The 24,311-nt window shown below is 42.9% G+C and overlaps 1 protein-coding gene across 5 annotated transcripts in view; it reads right to left on the bottom strand.

The window, feature by feature from the left end:
- CNNM1 (cyclin and CBS domain divalent metal cation transport mediator 1) overlaps positions 1 to 23,107 on the bottom strand; it is an 87,301-nt gene extending 64,194 nt beyond the window's left edge. For 2 of the 5 annotated variants that reach the window (XM_060171509.1, XM_007534276.3), the window contains exon 1: positions 21,344 to 23,099. In XM_060171509.1, the coding sequence (XP_060027492.1) occupies positions 21,344 to 22,895 (1,552 nt within the window). In that variant the 5' untranslated portion in view covers positions 22,896 to 23,099. Of the gene's footprint in view, positions 1 to 21,343 lie in introns of all 5 variants that reach the window. The other 3 variants (XM_060171511.1, XM_060171510.1, XM_016193029.2) reach the window with 3 other exon arrangements.
- Positions 23,108 to 24,311: the final 1,204 nt, after the last annotated feature.

The following is a 24,311-nucleotide window of genomic DNA, read 5'->3' on the forward strand; positions in this document are numbered from 1 at the left end:
TGGAGGGGCGATAGGCAGAGAGGCAGAGAGATACCTGCAACACTGCTTCACCACTTGCAAAGCTTTCCCCCTGTAGGTGGGGACCAGGGGCTTGAACCTGGGTCCTTGTGTATTGTGACATATGCTCTCAACCAGGTGCACCACCACCCAGTCCCCTATCATTTCTAATTTAATAGGAAAAAAGTTATTGGAAAAAAAATGCTAAATGTTATGTGCAATTTTAGAAACTCCATGGTATAATAAATTGTGCATTGTATCACGAAACAAAAAAAAGAGAGGGGTACAACTTCACACAATTCCCACCACCAGACCTCTGTATTCCAACCCCTCCCCTGATAGCTTTCCTACTCTTTAACTCTCTGGGAGTATGGACCCAAGATCATTGTGGGATGCAGAAGGTGGAAGGTCTGGCTTCTGTAATTGCTTCTCCGATGAACATGGGCGTTGACAGGTCAATCCATACTCCCAGCCTGTCTCTCTCTTTCCCTAGTGGGGAAGGGCTCTGGGGAAGCGGAGCTCCAAGGCACATTGGTGGGGTTGTCTGTGCAGGGGGACAAAATTCTTATTTGAAAAAATATCAGCTGGGAGTCGGGTGGCAGCACAGTAGGTTAAGTGCATGTGGCTCAAAGCACAAGGACCGGTGTAAGGATCCCGGTTCAAGCCCCCGGCTCCCCACCTGCAGGGGAGTTGCTTCACAGGTGGTGAAGCAGGTCTGCAGGTGTCTATCTTTCTCTCCCACTCTCTGTCTTCCCTCCTCTCTCCATTTCTCTCTGTCCTATCCAACAATGACAACATCAATAATAACTACAACAATAAAACAACAAGGACAACAAAAGGGAATAAATAAATAAATATAAAAAAATTAAAAAAAGAAAAAATATCAGCTGAGATTTTTTTCAAAACTGAAAGAGGTAATATCCTCAGATCTCAGAAGTTCTAATAGCACTAAGAAAAATAAATTCAAACCTAAGCTTACCACAGCACATAATTAAAATGGCAAAAATCATAAACATAGATTATCAAAAGCATGTAAAGACAAACTTACCTGTAAGGACTTCCCATAGGACTATTAGCTAATTTCTCAACAGAAGCTATACAGGATAGGAAGGAATGACAGGAAATAGTCAACAATCAGAACGGAAAAGGCCCCCATCTTAGAAGCTAGGTTATTGGTCAGATCTGAAGGAGTAACGAAGGGCTTAGCATGGGATCACCATGCAAATAAGAAGTTTCACAAGTTGTGAAACAGTGCTGTGGGGGTCCCTTCTTCTGTCTTGTACTCCCTCTCCTTCACTCTTTCACCTTCTATCTGGAAAAAAAAAGTTAACCAGAAGCAGTGGAATTGTGGAGGCTGAAAGTCTCAGCAATGCCAAGGAAAAATACTCAAAACACTCATATAAAATGAAAACACTGAATATTTTCATATAATGGAAATACAGAAACAAAGCAAGGAAATAAGCAACATCAAATGAAGACAAGCCTTTGATTTTGAACTGCAGAACTGAGTATTAAACTTTTATTAGTGATTTAATATTGATTTATAAGATAGCAAGCATACAACTCCACACCATTCCCACCACCAGAGTTCTGAATGCCCAGTCCCTCCATAGTAAGCTACAACAGTTCTCCCAAGGTTGCAGATATGGGTTAACTATGATTTCTACAACTATCTGCCTATATTTGTATATATTTGCCTATTTTTGTTCTTTTTTATTCTTTTTATAATATTTATTTACTTTTTTGTTGCCCTTGTTTTTTTTTTTTTATTGTTGTAGTTATTTATGTCATCGTTGTTAGATAGGACAGAGAGAAATGGAGAGAGGAGGGGAAAGAAGAGAGGGGGAGAGAAAGACACCTGTAGACCTGCTTCACCGCTTGTGAAGCAACTCCCCTGTAGGTGGGGAGCCAGGGGCTCGAACCGGGATCCTTATGCTGGTCCTTGCACTTTGCGCCACATGCACTTAACCCGCAGTGCTTCCGCCCGACTCCCAACGATTTTTTCTTTTCTTTCTTTATTCCCTTTTGTTGCCTTATTGTTGTATTGTTGTAGTTATTATTGTTGTTATTGATGTTGTCGTTGTTCAATAGGACAGACAGAAATGGAGAGAGGAGGGGGAAGACAGGGAGGGGCAGAGAAAGACAGACACCTGCAGACCTGCTTCACTGCTTGTGAAGTAGTTGGGAAGCCACGGGCTCCAACCGGGATCCTTACGCCAGTCTTTGAGCTTTGTGCCATACCAGCTTAACCTGCTGCGCTACCGCCCAGCCCCCATGGATCAACATTCTTTATAAGGTGCAGCAGGTGGGAGTCTGGCTTCTGTAATTGCTTCTTTGCTGTACATGAGCATTGGTAGGTTGATCCATACCCCCAGCCTGTCAAAGCATTAAACTTTAAGATCAATAATGTTAAAGGTTCATTGTATCTCATTACGACTTACACTAAAAGTGACAGGTATTAGTAGCAAGGTTTGAAAAAAAGTGACTCTTATTACATTGTTGGTGAGAATGTAAACTGGTACAGTGCTTTTGGGAGACCATATGGAGAATCCTTAAAGAAATAAAAATGGAAACACCTTATGATCCAGTAACATCACTCTTAGGCATTTATTTAAAGGACATAAAAACACTAATTAGAAGGGACATGTGTACCTCTAAATTTATAGTTGCTTTATCCACAATTTCCAAGGAGTGGATACAACCTAAATACCCACTGACTGGGATATATAGTTCATAGAATACTACTCTGTAATAAAAAACGATATTGTGTCTTTAGGGGACAAAACAGATGGAACTGAAGATTACGTTTAGCAAAAGAAGTAGAAATGAAAGACAACTACCAGATGGTTTCACTCATATGTGGAATATAGACAACTGAAATACATGAATTGCAAAATAAAAAAAAAAGATTTTGTGAAAACTATGGTGGTTATACTAGAAGGGTGGGGACACAGAATTTTGGTGGAGAGTGCAGTGCTGAACTATACCCTGTAATCTTATACACCACTATTAGTCGCAAGTTTAAAAATGGCTTCAAAATAAAAACCAATGATTTAAATAAAAAAGGGACATAAATTAAAGGCAAGATATAAGCAGCAATCTCATATTTTCTGCTGCTTTATGAGGTAGTTTTCCATGTCCCATCACCATAGAGTTGTATCACTGAACAACAGATGGACACTCTGGGCTAAGCTGAAAGACAGTGAGTTTCATGCTAAGATACTTTCTATGCCAATGTTTTTTATTACATTTATCCAAGTCCACTGGGTCTTAAAGCTGACTGTATATCAGAGTCATCTGAAAAGCTTTGAATAAATTTAGAGAGTGAGTACCATACTCAAGATTCTGACTTCTTCAGTTTGGGGTGAGGGCAATAGCATCAAATGTTTAAAATGTCCCCCAGATAAGTCTAATGTTCAGCAAAGGCTGAGAATTGCCATTTTGATCTATAGGCATGGTCCACAAAGTGTGGTCTCCAGAGCCAGAGCAATGATATCACTTGAGGATCTATTTGAAATGCAAAATCTCATGAACTACTGCAGGTCTAGTCATCAGAACCTCAGGGAATGTAGCCAGGTGATCTGTGCCTTAGCTGGCTTTACAGTTAGTTCTGCAGCCTAGTTTGAAAACCACTGCTCTGTGGGTAAGTGCTATGGGGTTTGGGAAGATATTTCTTGAAGCTTTGGAATGAGCCACTTCTGAGATAAGCTTGAGGAACTCTAGTATTTATGAAGCTCTTAGTGTGTGTGCGTGTGTATGTGTATGTGTGTGTGTGTGTGTGTCTGAGGTCTATTTTCCAAATACTGAAAAATCAAACTAGCTTTTTCCGTAGTACCAAGAATCTGAAGGGAAGATCTTGGATCAGTTGTTGGTAGAACTACATCTCCTCACCACTAGCATTAAACATACCCAAAGGTAAAAGGGCAAGTAGGTCTTCAGACACTAATTTTAAAGCAGTGGTTCTCAGCTAGGGCTGATTTTGTTCCCAGGGGGCACTTGGCATTTTCTGGAAACAGTTTTGGCTGTCACAACTTGGGGTGAATGTAGCAGGCAGAGGTCAGGGATGTGGTTTACATCTTCTATTAATCACAGGACAGTCCCACACAAGTAGTGCCAAAGCCAGAAACCCTGTGTGAAAAGACAGTGAGGGAAGTAGCAGCAACAATACACTTGTCTTTCGGATTTGAAGACGTTAAAATATTGTCTATGGGGGAGTCGGACGGTAGCGCAGCGGGTTAAGTGCATGTGGCGCAAAGCGCAAGGACTGGCGTAAGGATCCTGGTTCGAGGCCCCAGCCCCCCACCTACAGGGGCGTCACTTCACAGGTGGTGAAGCAGGTCTGCAGGTGTCTTATCTTTCTCTTCCCCTCTTTGTCTTCCCCTCCTCTCTCGATTTCTCTCTATCCTATCCAATGACAGCAACAACAAGCATAACCACAACAATGATAAAAAAAAAAAGGGCAACAAAAAGGGGAAAAAATGGTCTCCAGGAGCAGTGTATTCGTGGTGCAGGCACCGAGCCCTGGCAATAACCCTGGAGGCAAATATATACATATACATATACATATACATATACATATACATATACATATACATATACATATACATATACATATACATATACATATATATATAAGGGCTGGGTGGTAGCACAGCAGGTTAAGTGCACATAATGTAAAGCTCAAGTACTGGCTCAAGGATTCCAGTTGGAGCCCCTGGCTCCCCACCTGCAGGGGGGTCACCTCACAAGTGGTGAAACAGGTCTGCAGGTATATATCTGTCTTCCCCATATCTCTTCATTTCTCTCTGTCCTATTCAACTATAATGACATAAATAATAACAACAACAATAATAATAATCACAACAATGACGATGAAAAAAAAGGAGGAGGGGGAATGGCCTCCAGGAGCAGTGGGATTCATTCAACAGTAACCCTGGAGGTAAAAAAAAAAAAAAAAAAGGCAGCCAGGAGCAGTGGATTTATCATACAGGCATCAAGCCCCAGTGATAACTCTGGAGGGAATATATATATATATATATATATATATATATATATATATATATATATATATATATTGTTTAAGGGTCTCTAATAAATAGGGTTTCATCTCCTCTCGATGCTTGAGGAGAGAAACTCCCAAGAACCTTGTTAGCATACCTGCTATGGCTTTAAAAAAAAGCCAAACAATTGATTGACTCTTCTCTCTCTCAAAAATAGCTACAGCATTAGGTAAGGCAACTGTCTCCAAGATAAAATATAGAAACCAGGAAGAAAATATACTGCTTGGAAAAGAACACTAAGGAAAGAAGATATCATTTCATGGTTTTATGGTTTCTGCCTCATTTATGACCTTCACCTTGTAAAATGCAGATGCATTTCTATGTTCTTCTCCCTGGGGTTTCTGCAGCATCATTTATTCATTTAATAGATAATACTGAATGCTTCTTCATTCTTTTGTTTGTCTTTGTAACTCCATTGTCAGAGAAATAACATTGACTATCATTTGGACACATTCAAAATGCAGGTCAGGTCTTTAGACCCCAATTACTGAATTAATATAAGGTATTATATTAGGTGTGACTGATACAACTGTCTTAATGAGATCTCAGGTAATTTTTTTAATGTAAAAGAGAGATGGGGTAAATAGTGTAATGTTTATGCAAAGAGGCCTTCATGTTTGAAGCTCCAATGTCCTCATCACTTTGACCGCCGTTAGCCAGAATTGAGCAGTGCTCTGGTAAAAAATGAAAATAAATAGTACTATGCTCAAGGACTGGGCTTGAGCCTCATTCCCAACCTACAGAGGGGACACTTCACAAGCGGTGAAGCAGGTCTGCAGGTGTCTAGCTCTGCCCCTCTCCTCTCAATTTCTCTCTGTCCTACCAAATAAAATGGGGGGGATGTGCACCAGAAGTGATGGATTTGTAGTGCTGGTACCTAGCTCACAATAACTCTACCAGCAAAAAAAAAAAAGAAGAAGAAGAAGAAAGAAAGAGAGAAAAAGAAAAGAAAAGAAAAGAAAAAAGAAAAGGAAATGAAAAAGAAAATAATTTATTTAGGCCAGAGTTCATATCCTTAAAGACTCACTGTCCTCACTTTTCCCCCCTCTTCAGTATAGTCACTGGCACTATTAACCCTCTAGTTACCCTGCGTTAATCCAAGAATAAACTTTTTAATATATTTTTTACTTATTTCCCCTTTTGTTGCCATTGTTTTTTATTGTTGTTGTCATCATTATTGTTGTTATTGATGACGTTGTTGTTGGATAGGACAGAGAGAGATGGAGAGAGGAGGGGAAGACAGAAAGAGGGAGAGAAAGACAGACACCTGTAGACCTCTTCACCGCCTGTGAAGCGACGCCCCTGCAGATGGGGAGCCAGGGGCTCGAACCGGGATCCTTATGCTGGTCCTTGAGCTTTGTGTCAGGTGCACTTAACCCGCTGTGCTACCGCCCGACCCCCAGGAATAAACTTTTCTCTTCGTTCTTTTTGTTCCTACTTAAGAGAAAAAGCTCCATATTTTTCCAGTTCATTGTTTCTCCCATCATTCTTTACCAAATACAGTATTTACTGAATGCCTGCTAAGTGCCAAGCTTTCTTCTAAGCACTTGAAAGGCAGTAATGTACAAAACAGATAAAATCATTTTCCTTTTGTAGTTTGCATTTTACTCTCTCTCTCCCTCTCTATTTCCCCCAACCCTCTCAAGTTCTCTCTGCCCTATTAAGAAAAAAAAAAAAAAAGAGGAATAAAAAAGCCTATTGGGAGTGGTGCATGCATTGTGAAGGCACCAGTCTCCATTGATAACCCTGGTGGCAACACACATACACAACAGAGGTCCATTCCTGAACCCTGTGCACTCCAGCATTTATAGGTCACATCAATTTGACATTCATGAAACAAGCATTTCAGTGCCCCATAGAGTCTGGCCCTTATCCAAATGCTGAGCATCTTTCAGTGATTATGATATTGTAGGAAAAAGTAAAGGATACTGACAAGGAGCAACCAGGTCTCATAACAGTGTCTCCCTTACAATGGCAACTGTTTACATCTTACTTTCCCTGCTCACATACTGTGGATAATTACACTACATAAATATCCGAGGCAATCTACCCTTTCAGCTTTTCACCAGTAATCCATCCTACCTACCAAGATCAACTTAACTACCCCCAAATACAGAATTTATGAGGTTATTCTCTATCTCTTAAAAAGTTATCTGTATCTATTTATTGGGTAGAAACAGCCAGAAATCGAGAGGGAAGGGGGAGATAGACAGGGAGGGAGAGAGAGAGAAGCTTTTCCCCTAAAGCTGAGGATGGGGGTTTGAGCCTGGGACCTTACACAGATTCAAACCTGTGCACTCATCCACTCAGACCCTATTCTCCATCTTTTTTTCTTTTTTGCCTCCGGGGTTATTGCTGGGGCTCGGTGCCTGCACTATGAATCCACTGCTCCTAGAGGCTATTTTTTTTCCTGTTGTTGCCCTTGTTGTTTATTGTTATTATTATTGTCTTTGTTGTTGGATAGGACAGAGAGAAATAGAGAGAGGAGGGGAAGACAGAGGGGGAGAGAAAGATAGACACCTGCAGACCTGCTTCACTGCTTGTGAAGTGAACCCCCTGCAGGTGGGGAGCCAGGGGCTTGAACCAGGATCCTTACACAGGGTCCTTGTGCTATGTGCCATGTGCGCTTAACCCGCTGTGCTACTGCCCACCCACCCCCATTCTCCATCAGCTGGTTATATGTGCCAGCTGCCACAAATAATCATTTCTGAACAGTCTAACTACCACTAAAAGCCTCCATAGCTTTTTGGTATATACCTTGCATTCTTTTCCCTATTATGTCAAAATGTATTGTGTTTACTCTCCTTTCAGAAACAAACTGACACAAGACAACTCAGCTAATGTATGGTAGAATCAAAGTCTGAACTTGAAAGATGAAAAAGGACACACACACACACACACACACACACACACACACACACACCTTCCCTCATTAGGGTTTATAGAAAGCTTGAAGACACAAGACTAGAAACTTTAACCACAGGCTTCTTAAACACAGAAGCAGTCTTGGAGGTTGTCTCTAGGACCAGTTTGTTTTTATCCAGGTTCAACATAAACATAACCAGTCTCCTGTGCTTGAGAATCACCCTGGTTGGGCTAGGTGATAGCACAACTGCTTTGAGCGCACAAATTACAATGCACAAGGACCCAGGATCAAGCCCCCAATCCCTACTTGTAGGAGGGAAGCTTTATGAGCAGTGAATTTGTGTTGCAGGTGACTCTCTTTTCCTCTCCCTTTCTCTGTCATCCTTCACCTTCAACTTCTCTCTGTCCTATGAAAATAAATAGAAAATAAATATTTTTCAAAGAAGAAAACAAATATCATCCTGGCTATGGGGAGATAGTATAATGATTATGCAAAAAGGCTTTCATACTTGAGACTCTAAAGTGCCTGCCAGGTCAATCCCCAGCACCACTATAAGCCAAAGCTTAACAATGATCTGAGGAAAAAAAAAATTCCCCTGGCAGGCTGGCAAGATAGCTGGATAACTGGATAGTGAACTTGCTTTGTCAGCAAAGACCAAGGACCCATGCAAGGATCCCAGTTCAAGCACCTGGCTCCCCACCTGCAGGGGGGTGGTTGCTTCACAAAAGGTGAAGCAGATTTGCAGGTGTCTGTTTTCTCTCCCTCTCTATCTTCCCCTCCCCTCTCAAGTTCTCTCTGCCTTCTCCAAAAATAATAAATAATAAATAATGGTCACAGGAGCAGTAAATTCATGCTGTAAACACCGGTCTCTAGTGATAACCCTGGAGGCAATAATAACAACAACAACAACAACAACAACAATAACATCAATGAAAACAAACCTTTGGATTCTTACTGAAGAGGAAGAGGTTGTCAGAGGAGAGGAGATTCAGAAGTGTTGGGCAAGGAGGAGCTCACCTCACTCTGGTGCAGAAAGCATGGTATTTTGGTGCTATGCAGGGCATGGTAGCATACATTTGAAGAATTGTAAAACTATACTCCTCAAACACACAGTTCTGTAAGCCAACCTTACCTCAATAAGAAATAAAGGGCCAAAATATCACCATGGTGACCCTGACTTGGCAAGCATTGGCAGATGGTGTAACTTTCAGGCCACAGATGTGAGGAACACATGCTGAAAGGCAAACAGGGCTAGACTTCATCATCTAGCAGGCCATTTAGTTCTGCACCAACCCAGGCTTATGATTAAAAGCTGGTCCCTGGAAGAAGATTTTAAAACACATCCTTTGATAATCCTTTATGTATGAAGGAGAAATTTAAAATCTTCCTAAATATACAGAAACTGAAGCAATTCACTACCAACAATCCTGCCTCACAAGAATTACTGAAAGTAATTCTGCATGAAAAGCAGCAAAGGAATTCCTACTCTAAATGAAGTCATCAGCGATATAAATAAAATAAAACCAGTAATACAAACAACAGGAAAAGAAGAAAGCAAATACATAGGAAAAGGGAAGGCAAGATGAACAGTGATATGACTAATGTTGGTGAACCAAGGCCAACTAGCAAAGACCTAGGTATTAGACCAGAAACTCTAAAGTCCCAATCTCTGCTTCAGCTTGGTTGGAACCTGAATGAAAAATATTGGGTGGAATGAGCCATGAAGAGAGGAATGAATACTGGATGACCTCACATACAGGTGGAACTCGGGAGACAGAGTCAACAGAGAAGAACACAGGGTAAATCTTGGCCTGGAGGTGGTGTGCAGCACCAAAGCAGAGGACTCTGGGGAAGGCATGGAAGGGCGGGGGGTAAGGGGGATTTGGAGCCTTATGTTGGGAGTGAGAGTATTTTGTAGACACCCATCACGTGGAACTGGGTAACTGTACCTATGTGTAGACAAATTTGCTATAAACCATTAACTCTCCAGTAAAATGGGAAACAACCCTGCCCTTTGGAAGCTTTTATTTATTTATTATTATTATTTTTTTATTGGTGGGATAATCCTAGTGTTCCTCCAGTGTTCTCCATAGGATTTCTTATCTAAACAGGGCAGCCTCCTGACAACACAACATCCATTCCACTTCTAGGTTTTGCTATGGTCATTACCACACCTCCTGGCTCCTAAGTGCAAAGGCAACCTCTGGTCTTTCTAACATCACTGCAAATGGGGGTTGTTAGGACTGATACTTAGATGAGGAAACTGATGCTCAGAAAAGAAAAGGTGATTTTTCCCCAGGCCAAGGATCATATGGTTATATAGGTAAAACGCACACTTTGGCATGCATTAGGTCCTGGGTTCAAGCCCCAAGCACCACATCCACATAGGAGTGTCATGCACATGGGAAGTTTCACAAGTAGTGGAGCAGTGTTGTAGTATTTTTCCTTTCTTTCTGTCTCTCTCCCTCTGCCATTTCCTATTTGGTATTAAGAGAAAAGAAAAAAAGAGTCCACTGGGAGCAGTGAAATTATCATGCAGGTGCAAAAAAGCCCTGAAAGCAAAATAAAATAAAGTAAGAAGTACCTAATTGAGCCAGGGCATAACTCCAGGTCTGTTTATTTCTGCAGCCTATGATCTTCCCATTTGAGGGACTGCACATTTGAGGCTAAATATTAGGTTTCTTGGTGTAATGTGTTCAGGGAAATGGGGACTATTCTGGAAATGCCCAAAGCCTTCAGGAATATATGTACACCATCTCCCTAGTGAGTTCAAGGGAGGAAAAGGACTTTGAATGGGAAAGGGGGAAGGAGGAGTCATGTCCCCATGCTTCTGTGGCCTGGTCCATTCATTCCCACTTTTAGTGGGAATATTTCTGATATTTCATTTTAGTAGATTTCTTGGAGCTTTGAGGAGTATCACTGATTTGGCTGCAGTATTTATGTATGTGGTCTTTTTAAATTTTGTTTGAACTAAGGAAGAATGATGAGGATGGAAACCTACTACTAATTGTTGACAGGGTAAAATAAATGTAAGAAAATTGCCACAACTCAGTCTTGGTCCCCTGGGCCCCATTCAATATAAACAGCTCTCACTGTTATTTTCTTATTAGATATAGTGACTTTTACATGGTGAAAAACACTTGTCATACCAAACTAGATACAACTCAGTTAACTAGATATGTGAGGTCGGAAGTAAATGAAGAAGTGCCTTAAGTAATAAATAAGCACTATCTTTAGGCTTTGTAGTGAACCTACAGAGAGGTAGCATTATGCCCATTTTAAGAAAGGAGATGCACCTCATGCAGAGTGGGAGAGTGACTAGTCACAGGCACACAACTAGTAAAAGTAGTGGGTGGGAACTGAGCCCATACATCTCCACCTCTGCATTCTTGTGACTCAGTAGTCCGAGGTGGCAGGTCTCAGATGGAGCTTCTGTTTTCTTCTCTGTCACTAACACTGAGCAGGACACTCATGTCTCCAGACCCCAGGGGCTGCATATACAAAATGAAGATAAATATCACTGACTTTACATGCCAGGTGAACATACAATGAGAAAGATTTTTGTAAAGGTAAAGGCTTTGCAATTATACGAGGATATATATATATATATATATATATATATATATATATATATTTTTTTTTTTTTTTAAAGAAAAAGCCAGGGTCTGGGCGGTGGTGCACCAGATTAAACGGACATAGTACAAAGCACAAGGACCTGCATAAGGACTTGGGTTTGAGAACCCTAGCTCCCCACCTGCAGGGGGAGGTCACTCCACCAATTGGTAAAGACGAGTCTATTTTTTTATGACTTGTCCATTCTAGACTTTGGTTTTCTCCACCTTAAAATGAAAGAATAGGATTAGGTGATCTCCAGTGTTTCTTTTCTTGCCTCTGAAAGTCTGTGCTTCTATAAGTTGAAACAGCCTAAGTTATAAAAAAGTATGCTTCTTCGTGATAACAGATAACATCCTAGAATTTTAACAGTGCCTACTGTTAACAGACACTTGTGTTTATAGAGAGCTGTGAACTTCTAATGTTACTATCATAATTTTAAAATTTATTTTTATTTATTTTTATTTTGCCTCCAGGGTTATCGCTGGGGCTCAGTGCCTGCACTATGTATGAATCCACTGCTCGTGGAGGCCATGTTTCCCATTTTGTTGCCCTTGTTGTTGTTAGTACTATTGTTGTCAAAGCTGTTGTTGTTGTTGGATAGGACAGAGAGAGAAATCAAGAGAGGATGGGAAGACAGAAAGGGGTAGAGAAAGATAGACACCTAAAGACCTGCTTCAGCACTTGCAAAGCAACCCCCTGCAGGTGGGGAGCTGGGGGCTCGAACTGGAATCCTTGCGCCTGCCCTTGGCTTTGCACCATGTGCGCTTAACCTGCTACGCTACTGCCCAGCCCCTGTTCCTATCTTAATTTTAAAGAACTCGATTAGAGTGAGATAAGAGAAAGCTAGGTTGACATATGTTAGATGGTTTTTATCTATACAGTCGAATCAAATCATTGTCTATCAAATTAGGAAGAAAACCACAGAAATAGTATCTTACCAGAGCTGCAGCAAACACCTTGATTTGGGAGAACAAAAGTGTCCCTTTCTCTAGTTAAACGGAAAAAAAAAAAAAAGATGCGCTTTATAGTCACTGCCCTGACTATATTCATATTTCATCTGAATGAGTAATCACCATTTTATCACAAAAAATTTCCTATGCCACTAAAAGACAATTATAAAAAAGTCAACTATGTCATCCAGAGCACCATGGTAACCAGCATCACCAGGGCATAAAAAAGAGTTGTTAGTCACTAGGATCTAGGCGGGCTGGCAGTTTGGTTTGCTAAGCAACACTGCAAAAATAGCAGAGTAACAACCCATTATCTGGAGGTCTGACTTTGCACAGCTTTGAATCTGGTCCCAAAAGAAATTAGCTCAGGTTTGCACACCAGTCCTACATACTAGGCTCCCAATGAAAACCTCATTCATTACTTAGTTAACAAATATTTATTGGAGCTTATTGTATACTAGGCAAAAGATTCCCATCACATGTATTTACTTGGTTTCTCAAGTCAACAGAAGCTCTGAAATAGACAGAGAAAGAAAGGGTCGTTTTGTGATGAGCACAGTGGGGGAAGGGATTTATTTGAGGCTGATTCAGAGAGTTAGCAGTTGATAGCCAGAGGACAGAGAAAAATAAAAGAGCAGCCTTATACTACAGCATCAAATAACAATATCCTCATGACCATGATCCTGCATCATCAAAGAAAGATTAAGTTCCATTTAGAATCTTTTGTTAAGGAAGAGAAGACTGTATGTATATGAAACATTTTAGAAATAACACCACCCCAAATGGTTAAGATATACAGCTCTGGCATTTGGAGGGAACAATAATTATGTCTGACAAATGCCTTATTCCTCCTAGTTCCTCACTTGGCTGGAAGCAAAGCTGCATTATAAGCATTGTTTCACCAGCATTCAGATGTAGTGTCAGCTCCCTTTCTGCCTTTATTTTTCTAGCTCAAGCTCCAGGCTCAGCTGGGAGACACCTTCCTTTGATAGCTGCTGTCACAGTCCTTCTCCTTTTACACCCTAGAGGAGTTTCCTCAGACCCTTCCTTAGAATTACCTTTCCTTCCCCTCTCCACACAAATATACTGTCTAGACGCCCTTCTGTGGATCCCACAGGACCTTCATGTTCTCTTTCCATGCTCTTGGAGGGGAAGGTCTTCTCCATTTTTATAGCCTTATCTATCTGCTAGGGTTCTAGTAACCTAGCACTCAGAATGTCACTGATTTGAAGTGCCCAGACAGCACTGATAATCACTATGGACAGCGGGAGGTGGTGGTTTCCCTAATGAATGGTACATAACACATGAGCACCTTCATAGAACCCACACAGGCCCAGCCCACTGTCTTCAGAGTCTATGATGCTGGCTCCCTATTCCTAGAAAGTTCTTCCTCTAGGAAAGTCCTTCTCACCACCCTTTAGGATTCAGCTGAAATATCACTTGGGTAAGGGAGATTCTCATTCTTTCTCTCTCTCACACACAACCTTTCTCTTTTTTCTTTCTTTCTTTCTTTCTCTCTTTCTTCTTGTCTTTCTTTCTTTTTTTTTTCTTTCTTTCTTTCATCCTTCTACCTCTCTTTCTCTGTCACTGGGACATCACACATACAAGATTCCAATTTTCTAGAAAGATTTGATTTTATATATATTTATTTTCCCTTTTGTTGCCTTTGTTGTTTTATTGTTGTAGTTATTACTGTTGTCATCGTTGTTGAATAGGACAAAGAGAAATGGAGAGAGGAGGGGAAGACAGAGAGGGGGAGAGAAAGATAGACACCTGCAAACCTGCTTCACCGCCTGTGAAGGGACTCCCCTGCAGGTGGGGAGCCGGGGGCTCGAACCAGGATCCTTATGCCAGTTCTTGCGCTTTGCACCATGTGCACTTAACCTGCTGCGCTACTGCCCGACTCCCTGTTTTTTTGTTTGTTTGTTTGTTTTCCCTGAAAGAGAGACACAGAAGGAGAGACAATCCACTCCTACCCCAACTCTGCCACAGGACTCCCTGTGGTGCTGGAACTCAAGACTGGGCACATGGACTGGGCACATGGAACTCAAGACTGGGCACAGCCCTACCCAGTAAGCTATCTTTCTGCTCCTAGGAGGGAGGATTTTGTCTTTTTCCATAGGAAAAAGACACTCTTACACTTTTTTTTCCCCAATTATCTGTCACTATTTGTAATTATTTATTGACTAGTATCTATCTACATACTCAACTGTAAGGACCAAGAAGGCAGAAAGTCTGGCGCGTGCACACACACACACACACACACACACACACACACACACACACACCCCTTCAATGAGAAAACACAAAGCAGAGCTTGGAGTAGAGTTGGTGTATTGCACCAAAGTAAAAGACTCTATGGTGTGGGGAGGGCTCAGGTCCTGGAACATGATGGCAGAGGAGGACCTGGTGGGGGTTAAACTGTGGAAAACTGAGAAATGCTACACATGTACAAACTATTGTATTTTACAGTAGACTATAAACCATTAACCCCCCACTAAAGAAATTAAAAATTATATCTTCAAAAAAAGAGGAGGGAGGAAGGAATTTAGAAGAATCTCAAATTGCAAAGGACCATACAGCAGAAATTACAAAGAGAATTAAGAGTCATTACTGAAGATTCAAGGTACCTAAATTTGGGCCCAGAGGTCAACCTGGGCACAGAGCACTAGAAAAGGCACAGACCCGGTCCTCTGAGATACTTGAGTGGTTTAAGAGTCAGAACAACAACCACGTTTTGTTTGTTTTACAAATGGAGTTTCAGTGGGCTACCATATCCTTCAAATAAAAAGAGAATTCACAATGAGTAATAAAAAAAAGAAATGAAATTTACCAGTAGCCTGTGGGGTTTAGATTAGATAAAAAGATAGTGACAATGAAAGGAAAACTAAATTTAAAAATATTTTAGTGTCCCTGATTCAAATACTACCTAGTGCATCTTCTGAAAAAAAAATTAAAGAATAACATCACAACAATACACATGAAAATTTCTAAAGACAGACCAACAATTTTAGTACCTTATTTGGTTAGTTTAATTTCTTTTCCTGGTTCTCTTTTGTTCTGATGTTTTGTTCCTCCTCACTGTTCCATGATGAACTGTGTTCTTCACTCACTGCTTATTCTAATTATTGTCAGAAGATAAACATCTAATTCTAAAAATGTACAAATCATTCTCTGCACTGGGTAACACATTTTAAGCAATGAAATGATGACAATCTTATCAAAAACAAATTTGAAAACAACTTTTTCCTGTATGAAAGACATGGGTAGCAGCACTGTCTTAGCAGCTGCTTACAGAAATCAGTAATGGAATGACTGTTCTAAAGTAACCACACCAGCAGTTGGAGTAGTGAGCAAAAACATTCTGTGTAATTACAAGGTCAAGCTGCTCCAGGAGCACTGGCTAGATGGAATGTACTAAAGGCAAAAGATCATATACAGTAGGACCAAAGACTGCAGAGGATACATTTTGTTTCCCCAATGGCTGGTCAGTATTATGTCTAGCTCGTGGGCCTAAGACAATACCTGACCCAAAAGCAGGAGTTGAATAAATGAATGAGCAAGTGAGTGCATGAATGAGCAGCAAACAGGTTCCAAAGCAACAACTGGCCATTGCACAACCATATTAATCTCAGATAACAACTCAACAATGATGTGGATTGTGCTAGCTCTTGTTTAGGAAAATGGTGTTACTAACCCAGCAGAACTGAACTGCTGAATTTAATAGCAGAGCTGCAGCACCTACAGATCTATGATTACAGAGTAAAACTTTATTCCTTACTGCTGCTGCCTCTACAGGGTTGGCTTTCTCCTAAAAGCCACAAGAATTAGAATAGTATTTGAGAAGTTAAGCTCAATAAATCTCCAATGCTCCATTTTATAGACTTGATTCCCAACATTAAAGAAGTTAATTTCAGAGCTAATGTTTATTTGACATTTATTATGAATCACTAAATGAACACCATAATGTAACATTGTCTTAATCTTTCAAACAACCTTATGAGTAAGCCCATTATCTTCATTTTACAATTAACAAAATAGACCATTAAATAACATGTCCAATGCCAGGATGTAACCGGTCCATCTGGCACCAAAGCTTATACTCTTATTCACTATCCACTTTAACTTGTCTCTTTAGAAAGAAAACTCTATGCAGTGACTCTGGTGGTGGTATTCTCCAGTGTGTCTACACAACAGGTACACAGTAACTATTTCTTGAAAAGAAAATCAACGTTTAACCTAACTGGAAGAAATCATGGACAAAATGTAGATACAAGAAATATTTGGGGCATGATTTTGGCTTTGTTTTTCTCTTTCAGACTCTAGTCCAAATATCTGGCAAACTTTGGTGATTGTTATGGATCAAATGTTGTCTGCCTCACTTCCAAATTAATATGTTGAAGCAAGCCCTAGCCCTAGTGGTCTCTAAGAAAGTAATTAAGGTAAGAGCATAAAGGTGGGTCCTTAATGCAATTGGTGTCTTTATAAGACGAGGAGGAGGACAGCATGTTCTCTCTCTCTCTTTCTCTTACTCCTCCCTAAAGCGCCAAGAAACAAGGAAAGGTCATGTAAAAACCTAGCAAGAAGATGGCTGTATGTAACCAGGAAATGAGCTCTTATAAGAAACTGAGTCAGGGGGTCAGGTGGTAGTGCACCTGGTTAGGCGCACACACTGTAGTGCACAAGGACCAAGGTTCAAGCCCCTGGTCCCCATGTGCAGAGGGAAGGCTTCATGAGTGGTGAAGTAGGACTGCAGATGTCTTACTGTCTCTGTCCCTCTCAATTTCTGTCTGTCTTTATCCAATAATAAGTTAATAATAATAAAAAAGAAACTGAGTTGGCTAGAGACTTGATCTTGATCTCTTACTCTCCAAGCTGAGAAAACAAGTTTCCCTAAGCAGACTACAGCAGAATAGAGGGGCAGTGGGGCCACTAACTGGGGGTACAAGACCTAGGAAGAGCATGAGAGGTTGTAGTCAATGAAACAACACTGATTGGTACTTAGAAACTCAACTCATTCAAACAGAGAAATACAGTAGAAATTAGTTAATTAAACCATTTACTCAATAAATATTTATTTCTCCCCTAGCCCAGGGGGACACTGCTTTTTCTGAGAATATAAAGCAAGCAAGATTCATTTTTTGCCCCAAGGGAGACTTAGTCCAGTGAGGAGAAATGTTGTTCCCTTTCATAAAGACATCATACTAGATGGAAAGGCAGTTTTTATTTTCCCAGTTCTAAAGACCTCTTGGGTCTTTGTGCCTTTAGCCATAGCTGCAGAGTTGTTTTAAAGATTCATTAGATATGAAAAAGTAGACAAACAGATTTTGTAAAATGTAATATACATCTTAGCAATTGTAACTGCAAGTCACATTTCTTTTTCTTCTTTTCTTAACGTACACTTACACTCATAGCAGCAGTACTTGCAATAGCCCAGACATGGAAACAAATCAGACACCCAACAGTAGATGAGGGGTTAAGAAAAATCACATATCTAACCTGCAGAAACTAGAAGTAAATCAGTCATAGGCAGCAAGTCAAGTTGAAAGGCAGCTTTGCATCCTGTGGGTGGCATGAATTCTGGGAGTATGGAATAAGACTGGTGTGTGTGGCAGGGAAGAATAGGTTCCTATAGACCTAGTTTAAATGACAATTCAGTTAGTTATTAGTTATGGAAAGTTGAGCAAATCATGTAATTTAGTTGAGTTTTATAGTTTCTTCATCTAGAAAATACCTACCCAGGAGGACTGTTCAGAGCATATAAAGGGCTTGGCATTGTGCCTGGCAGAAGTTGTTGCTCAATTAGTGGCAACTTGTTCCTTTTAATATCATTTTCCTCTCCTGCTTCCCCACGGGCTTGTTTAGGTGGTTAAATTACATGAGATGCAAATAAGTGAGGGAAGTATACTGAAGGGATATTATGATTTTCTAAGTTCTTTTTAAAGGAAAACAAAAGAAATTCAACTTGACTTTTCTAATTGAGACTACAAACACAATTCACAGAAAATGACTAGTTTATTTCAAGACTTAAGAGTCAAAGAACACCCACCTTGATGATTATTCCATTTATCATTCTACCAACCACTGTCAGTAATAGTTTTCTAAAGGCAATTCTGAAACTTTGACGTCCACAGGCATCATGCAAAGGCTTGTTAAAATGCTGATTTTCACTTGTGGATTTTGAGTGAAGCATGAAGTGTCACAGTTCTAAAGAGCTCTCAGGTGAGGCCCACGCTGCTGGTTTATAGAAGACACTTTGAGGAGGGAAATAGGTTATCTTCCTTGGAATGCAATGACCTACTTCTCTTTTGGGATCTATCAGCTTACAAACTACTAATAGAACCCTAACGAGCCTTTTTCAGACCAGATTTAGAAAGTCTGTAACAAGACTCATTTCAGATCAGTGTTGACTTTCTTTCTTTCTTCCTTTTTTTTTTTTTTTTTGCAGCCTTAAATGTGCAAAGTAACTTGCAAGGTGCTGTGAATATAAAACTTGGTAAAACGTGGTGCAAAGTGCAAGGACTGGCATTAAGGATCCCGGTTCAAGCCCCTGGCTCCCCACCTGCAGGGAAGTCGCTTCAGAGGCGGTAAAGCAGGTCTGCAGGTGTCTATCTTTCTCTCCTCCTCTCTCCATTTCTCTCTGTCCTATCCAACAACGATGACAACAGTAGTTAACTACAACAATAAAACAACAAGGGCAACAAAAAGGAATAAATAAATATTTAAAAAATATTTTTAAAATATTTTTTAAAAACTTGGTAAAACACAATTCCTGTTTCTGAAGACTGTCCTTATTATGCTAGTACCCTGTGGCCTTGTACGCTATTAGTTAACTTCCTGAGCACAGGCTTATTGTCTTGCTTTTTGTCTAACCTGTGAAAGGTGCTCAGCCTATATGAAGACATGAATGAGTCTATAGGGGGTCTCATTAAAAATGACTTCTGACAGTGCATGATAGCAAGAAAGTACCTTAATGGCACTCTATGTCAACTATCATATGGAAGAGGAAGTTAAGTACAGTGAGACTAACTGCAAAGCTCCTAATGTAGCCCGAATGGTGTCCTTAGAAGAGGTTAGAACACACAGAGAGACTCCAAAGATATACACACAGATGAAGGGGTGCTTGTGTGAGGACACAACATGAAGTTAGCTATCTGCAAGCCAAACAAGAGAGGTCTCAGAGAAACCAAACCTTCTGGCATCTTGGCCTTGGCCTTTTAGCTTCCAGACCTGTGAGAAAACAAACTTCAGTCTTTCAAACTACTTGGCTTGTTAAAGCAGTCCAAGCAAAATACATATTTTCATCACATTTGTGTCCAGATCCAAGACTCCATTCTGTTTGGTACAGAAAATATATGTCTAACTCTAAAAGTAGATAAACCCCAGTGTGCAATGGGAATGAGTCATGCAAGGAGACATGGTAGAAGACAGACGTGTGACAGTGGCCCAGATTAGGCTAAAATAACTGCAATACAGATCCGTCTCCCAATACTTCTCAGAATAGCAACACAAAGACTAGAACTGTTCTCTCCCCAAATCTGAGATGAAAGCAGCATGCACACTTTTCCCCCTTCTCAGGCTATGTTTTTATGTTTAACATGATTTCACTTTTCTGAAAATATCATGGCAAGAGGAAGGCCCCAGATTTCTCTCTGCATGTAAAGTCCTAGAGAGTGTCTGTGATGACAAGGCAATGACTAGACTAAATTTTTACAAACAAAATTAAAAACAGTCAAATGGAAATCTTGCTAGCTGTTAAAGCTATCTTTGAAGACTGACTCAAAAGTCAGGGAACTGACTTTTTTTTTTTTTTTTTAACATGCCAACTCTTACGTGTCTCCTTCAAAGTAGTCGTCTGGAATGGTTCTACACTTACTCTAGCCATATCATTAGTCTCAAATTATTTCTAGAATTGCTATCAGGGCTTGTAAGGTATAGTCTTCTGGAAGTTATTCAAAGGTAAGTTTGATTTTCAGAAATAACCAAAGGGTCTAAATCAACACTGCATTGACACTGATTAACTAGGGAGAGTAGCCAAGCTATGCAATGCTCAAAAGATCAAACCTAAAAGTAACCAGACTGACTTTCCTTAAGTGAATTGTACTCAACCCCAGGAGACAATTTCCAAAGACAACTTCCAGACAAGTAGCAAATATGCCACAGACATGACATGAGTGGTGCTGATTTCTCTGAAGGGAACCTTACACATTTGACTATGAAAGTGCTTCCCTTTGCTAGATTATTTACTAGATTATTTCCTCAGCTCCATTCATGTGCCACATAAATGGATAATAGAAAGTGAAATGGGGGGGTGATATCTAAACTGTCTGTCATTTACTCCTATGATTCAGAGGAAAGAATGAGGACCAAGAGAAGCTGGAGAGACCTCAATTTCTGCTCCTAGTAAGACTTTGCCAGTTGCTGGAGCTGTCCAGCAGTAACTACAATAGTTCGCCTGGAACAGTAAGCTTCCTGCTAGAAAGGAGTTTAAAGCAAAGGCTACTTATTATTGAAAACTGTAGGGGTTCCTCCGGTATTGCTTAGGGACACTATGCTATGACCTCGAACATGCACAGTACTGTACAACATACACGGTATTTGACAACTGGTAAGCTTTGGAAAAAAGATATAACAGGACAGGAAACTTGTGAATCAAGTACTAGGGAAGAGGCTGGGGCTCACTTGGCTGCCAGAGAGGAACAGAACAGTGAGATGAAAAGAGCCTGGGGCCCTCCCGCAAGTTTTTATCAGGGGTGAAAAGTTGACATGGGGAATCCTGAAGCCTCATATGTTTGCCAAAGAGTAATAATACTTCTGAAGGAGGGAAGTAAGGGAGAAGAGAAACCACTGCTCACCTTTCTTAAACTCCTCTAGCACCGTGTCCAGGCGGGTGTCGTTGAAGACGCAGTGTAGGGGCCGGTTGTAGAAGCGAGTGACCGTGAGAAGCGGCGTGCAGTCGTCGGGGTCCACGAAGGCCAAGTCCTTGACAAACAGGATGTCCACAATGTTGTGCCGCTGGTCGCCCTCGTACACCGGGATGCGCGTGTAGCCACTGCGCAGGATCTCAGAGACTGTGGCGAAGTCGAGCACTGCGTCCGAGTGCAGCATGAAGCAGTCCCCCAGCGGGGTCAGCACCTCCTCCACCACCTTGGTGCGCAGCTCCAGCGCGCCCTGGATGATGTTGAGCTCCTCCTTCACCAGGTCGTTGTAGGGGTCTGCGGCTCGCAGCGTCTCCAGCAGCTTTTCTCTGGTGTAGAAGGTGCTGATCTCCTGGCGTAGAGCCCAGTCCAGCAGGCGGCCCAAGGGGTAGCAGACGGGGAAGGCTGCCGCCATCAGAAGTCGGGTCAGGCACACACTATGGGAGGCGATGGCCAGCCCGTGCCGCGAGCACACCGAGTAGGGGCAGATTTCAGCGCCCAGGAACACGGCGCCGGTGCACACGAGCGCCGGCAGCCAAGGGAAGTGAACCCCCGCCTCGCCGTAGTCCTCCCCCGCGCCTCCGACGCCCGGAGGCAGAGAGGCATACAGCCAGCCGGCCAGGGCCGCGTTGGCGCCGGCCTGGCCCAGGAGCAGGGTGCAGAGCAGATGGGTCCCCCGGCCGCGCACGGCCTGCACACGGCGTGCCTGCTCCTGCTCGGCGGCCGAGCCGCTGTTCCGCAGCACCCGTAACTCTACCGGGTCCAGCGAGAGCAGACTCAGGCGCAGGCCGCTGAACAGGGCAGACAGGGCGAGCAGCAAGAGCGCCCCGAGAGCCCGCAGCCACGCGGGGGGCAGCAGGTCCCCGCCCGGGCCATAGAGGCGCGGGCGGACGCGCAGCAGGAAGCCGCCGGCGGCGCCGTGGTGGTGCCAGGCGCGCCCATCCCAGGCGCACAGTGAGAAGAGCTTCCCGCCGCCGCCCGCGCCGCCCCGCTCCGCCTCGCCCTTGCGCAGCTCCCGCACCCGCACCTGGACCAGAGCCGAGCCCGCCACGCCTCCGGGGCGCAGGGGCCCCAGGACCTCCACGTCCGACGCCCAGTCGCTCTGCTCGCGGCAGCGCTGCGACCCCGGGGGGCGCGTGGGGACAGCGCTGGGGGCCACGCCGCCACCGCCCGGAGGCTCCTCGATAAACACCAGCCGCGGGGCCCAGTCTCCGGTGCCGTTCTCGCCCGGGGGAGAAACCGTGGGTGCCGGCACCGGTGCTGCGGACGCCGGCTGGAAATAGACGCGCAGGAGGAAGCTGGTGCCTTCCGCCGCGCGCAGGGTGCCCCCCTCCAGGGACACGCGGCCTCCAGCGGTGTCCTCGGGACGCAGACCCAGCAGCCAGGCGGTGGCGGCCGGGGGCCGAGGGGACAGCGAGAAGAAGAGCAGGAGTACAGCGCCCCGGCTGCAGCAGTCCCAGAGCCTGACACCCGCCGCTGCCGCCGCCATCCTGCACCCGGCCCGGCTGCACGTGATGCTGCAGAAAGCTAAGCGGGAGCCAGGGGGGAGGAGGAGCCGGAGCTGGGAACCCGGCCCCGGGCAGGTCACCACGTGTACGCCCCCTGCACGCGTGGGCCGGAGAACGCGGGGCTTCAGACCCAGCGCCTGTAGGCACTGCCCGCTGGAGGCCCGAGATGGTCACGCACCACTGTACTGTGCTTGCGGAGCCCCACACAGTTGGGTGAATCTGAACTGCAGCCTGGGGAAAGCTTGGTGTGGAGCAAGGCCTCCAGCAGTAGAGCGCCCCTGTGCGAACTCCTACCCGGCAGTAATCCCCAACTGGCTCTATGGCTTCCCCATTGGTGGAGGAAATTTCTCAGAGTTGAGCCTCTCCTTTCTGCATCTTGTAGACCCCCTTCTGGTCAAAGAATATTCTGGCAGAATTTCTTGAATCTGAAAACTTTTTGGTTTCAACTACAGCTGACCTTTTATGTTTAAACCATTTCCAAAATTAAATGGAACTCCTTGTTAAGAGTCTAGTGTTCATCAATAAGAAACACTTGAACTAGATGTGTAAGGTAGAATACTATGCAGCAAGAAAAAAGTATGACAACGATCCAGGTGTTTGTGTTTAAAAAATAAGTCTCCAAACTAATAGAAACAGAGAGATAGCCAGGTGCTGAGGGCTAGTGAGATAGCTCACAGGAGGAGGCTGGGGTGACTACTTTGCCATGTGTGGAGACACAGATCCCTGCCTGCTCCCACTGCACTGGGGGAAGCTTAGTTTCTGTGGCATACTTAAATATATATATATATATATATATATATATATATATATATATATATATATCTTAAAAGGAGGCTGTAGCACAGCGGGTTAAGCACACATGGCCCGAAGTACTAGGACCAGCCTAAGGACTCCGGTTCGAGCCCTGGCTCCCCACCTGAAGCAGGTGGTGGGGTCGCTTCAAATGCGGTGAAGCTGGTCTGTAGGTGTCTATGTTTCTCTTCCCTCTGTATCTTTCCCTGCTCTCTCAATTTCTCTCTGTCTTACCCAACAACAACAGCAATGACAACAATAACAAAATGGGGAAAATGGCCTCCAGGAGCAGTGGATTCATAGTGTAGGCACTGAACCCCAACAGTAACCCTGGAGGAGAAAAAAAAGTAGGCCTGCAGCAGTGAAACCCCAAATATGGCATGTATATTATATAATATACAACATATTGAACATATTACCATGTGCGAGGACTCAGGTTCAAGCCTCTTGTCCCCCACCTACAGAGGAAAAGCTTAAAGAGTGGTGAAATGAGGGCTGGGCCGTGGTACACCAGATTAAGCACACCCAGTATGAAGTATAAGGACCCACGCAAGTATCCGGGTTCCAGCCCCCGCTTTACACGTGGTGAAGCAGGTCTACAGGTG

The sequence above is a fragment of the Erinaceus europaeus genome, chromosome 14, assembly GCF_950295315.1.
Source record: "Erinaceus europaeus chromosome 14, mEriEur2.1, whole genome shotgun sequence".
NCBI classification, from domain to species: Eukaryota; Metazoa; Chordata; class Mammalia; order Eulipotyphla; family Erinaceidae; genus Erinaceus; species Erinaceus europaeus.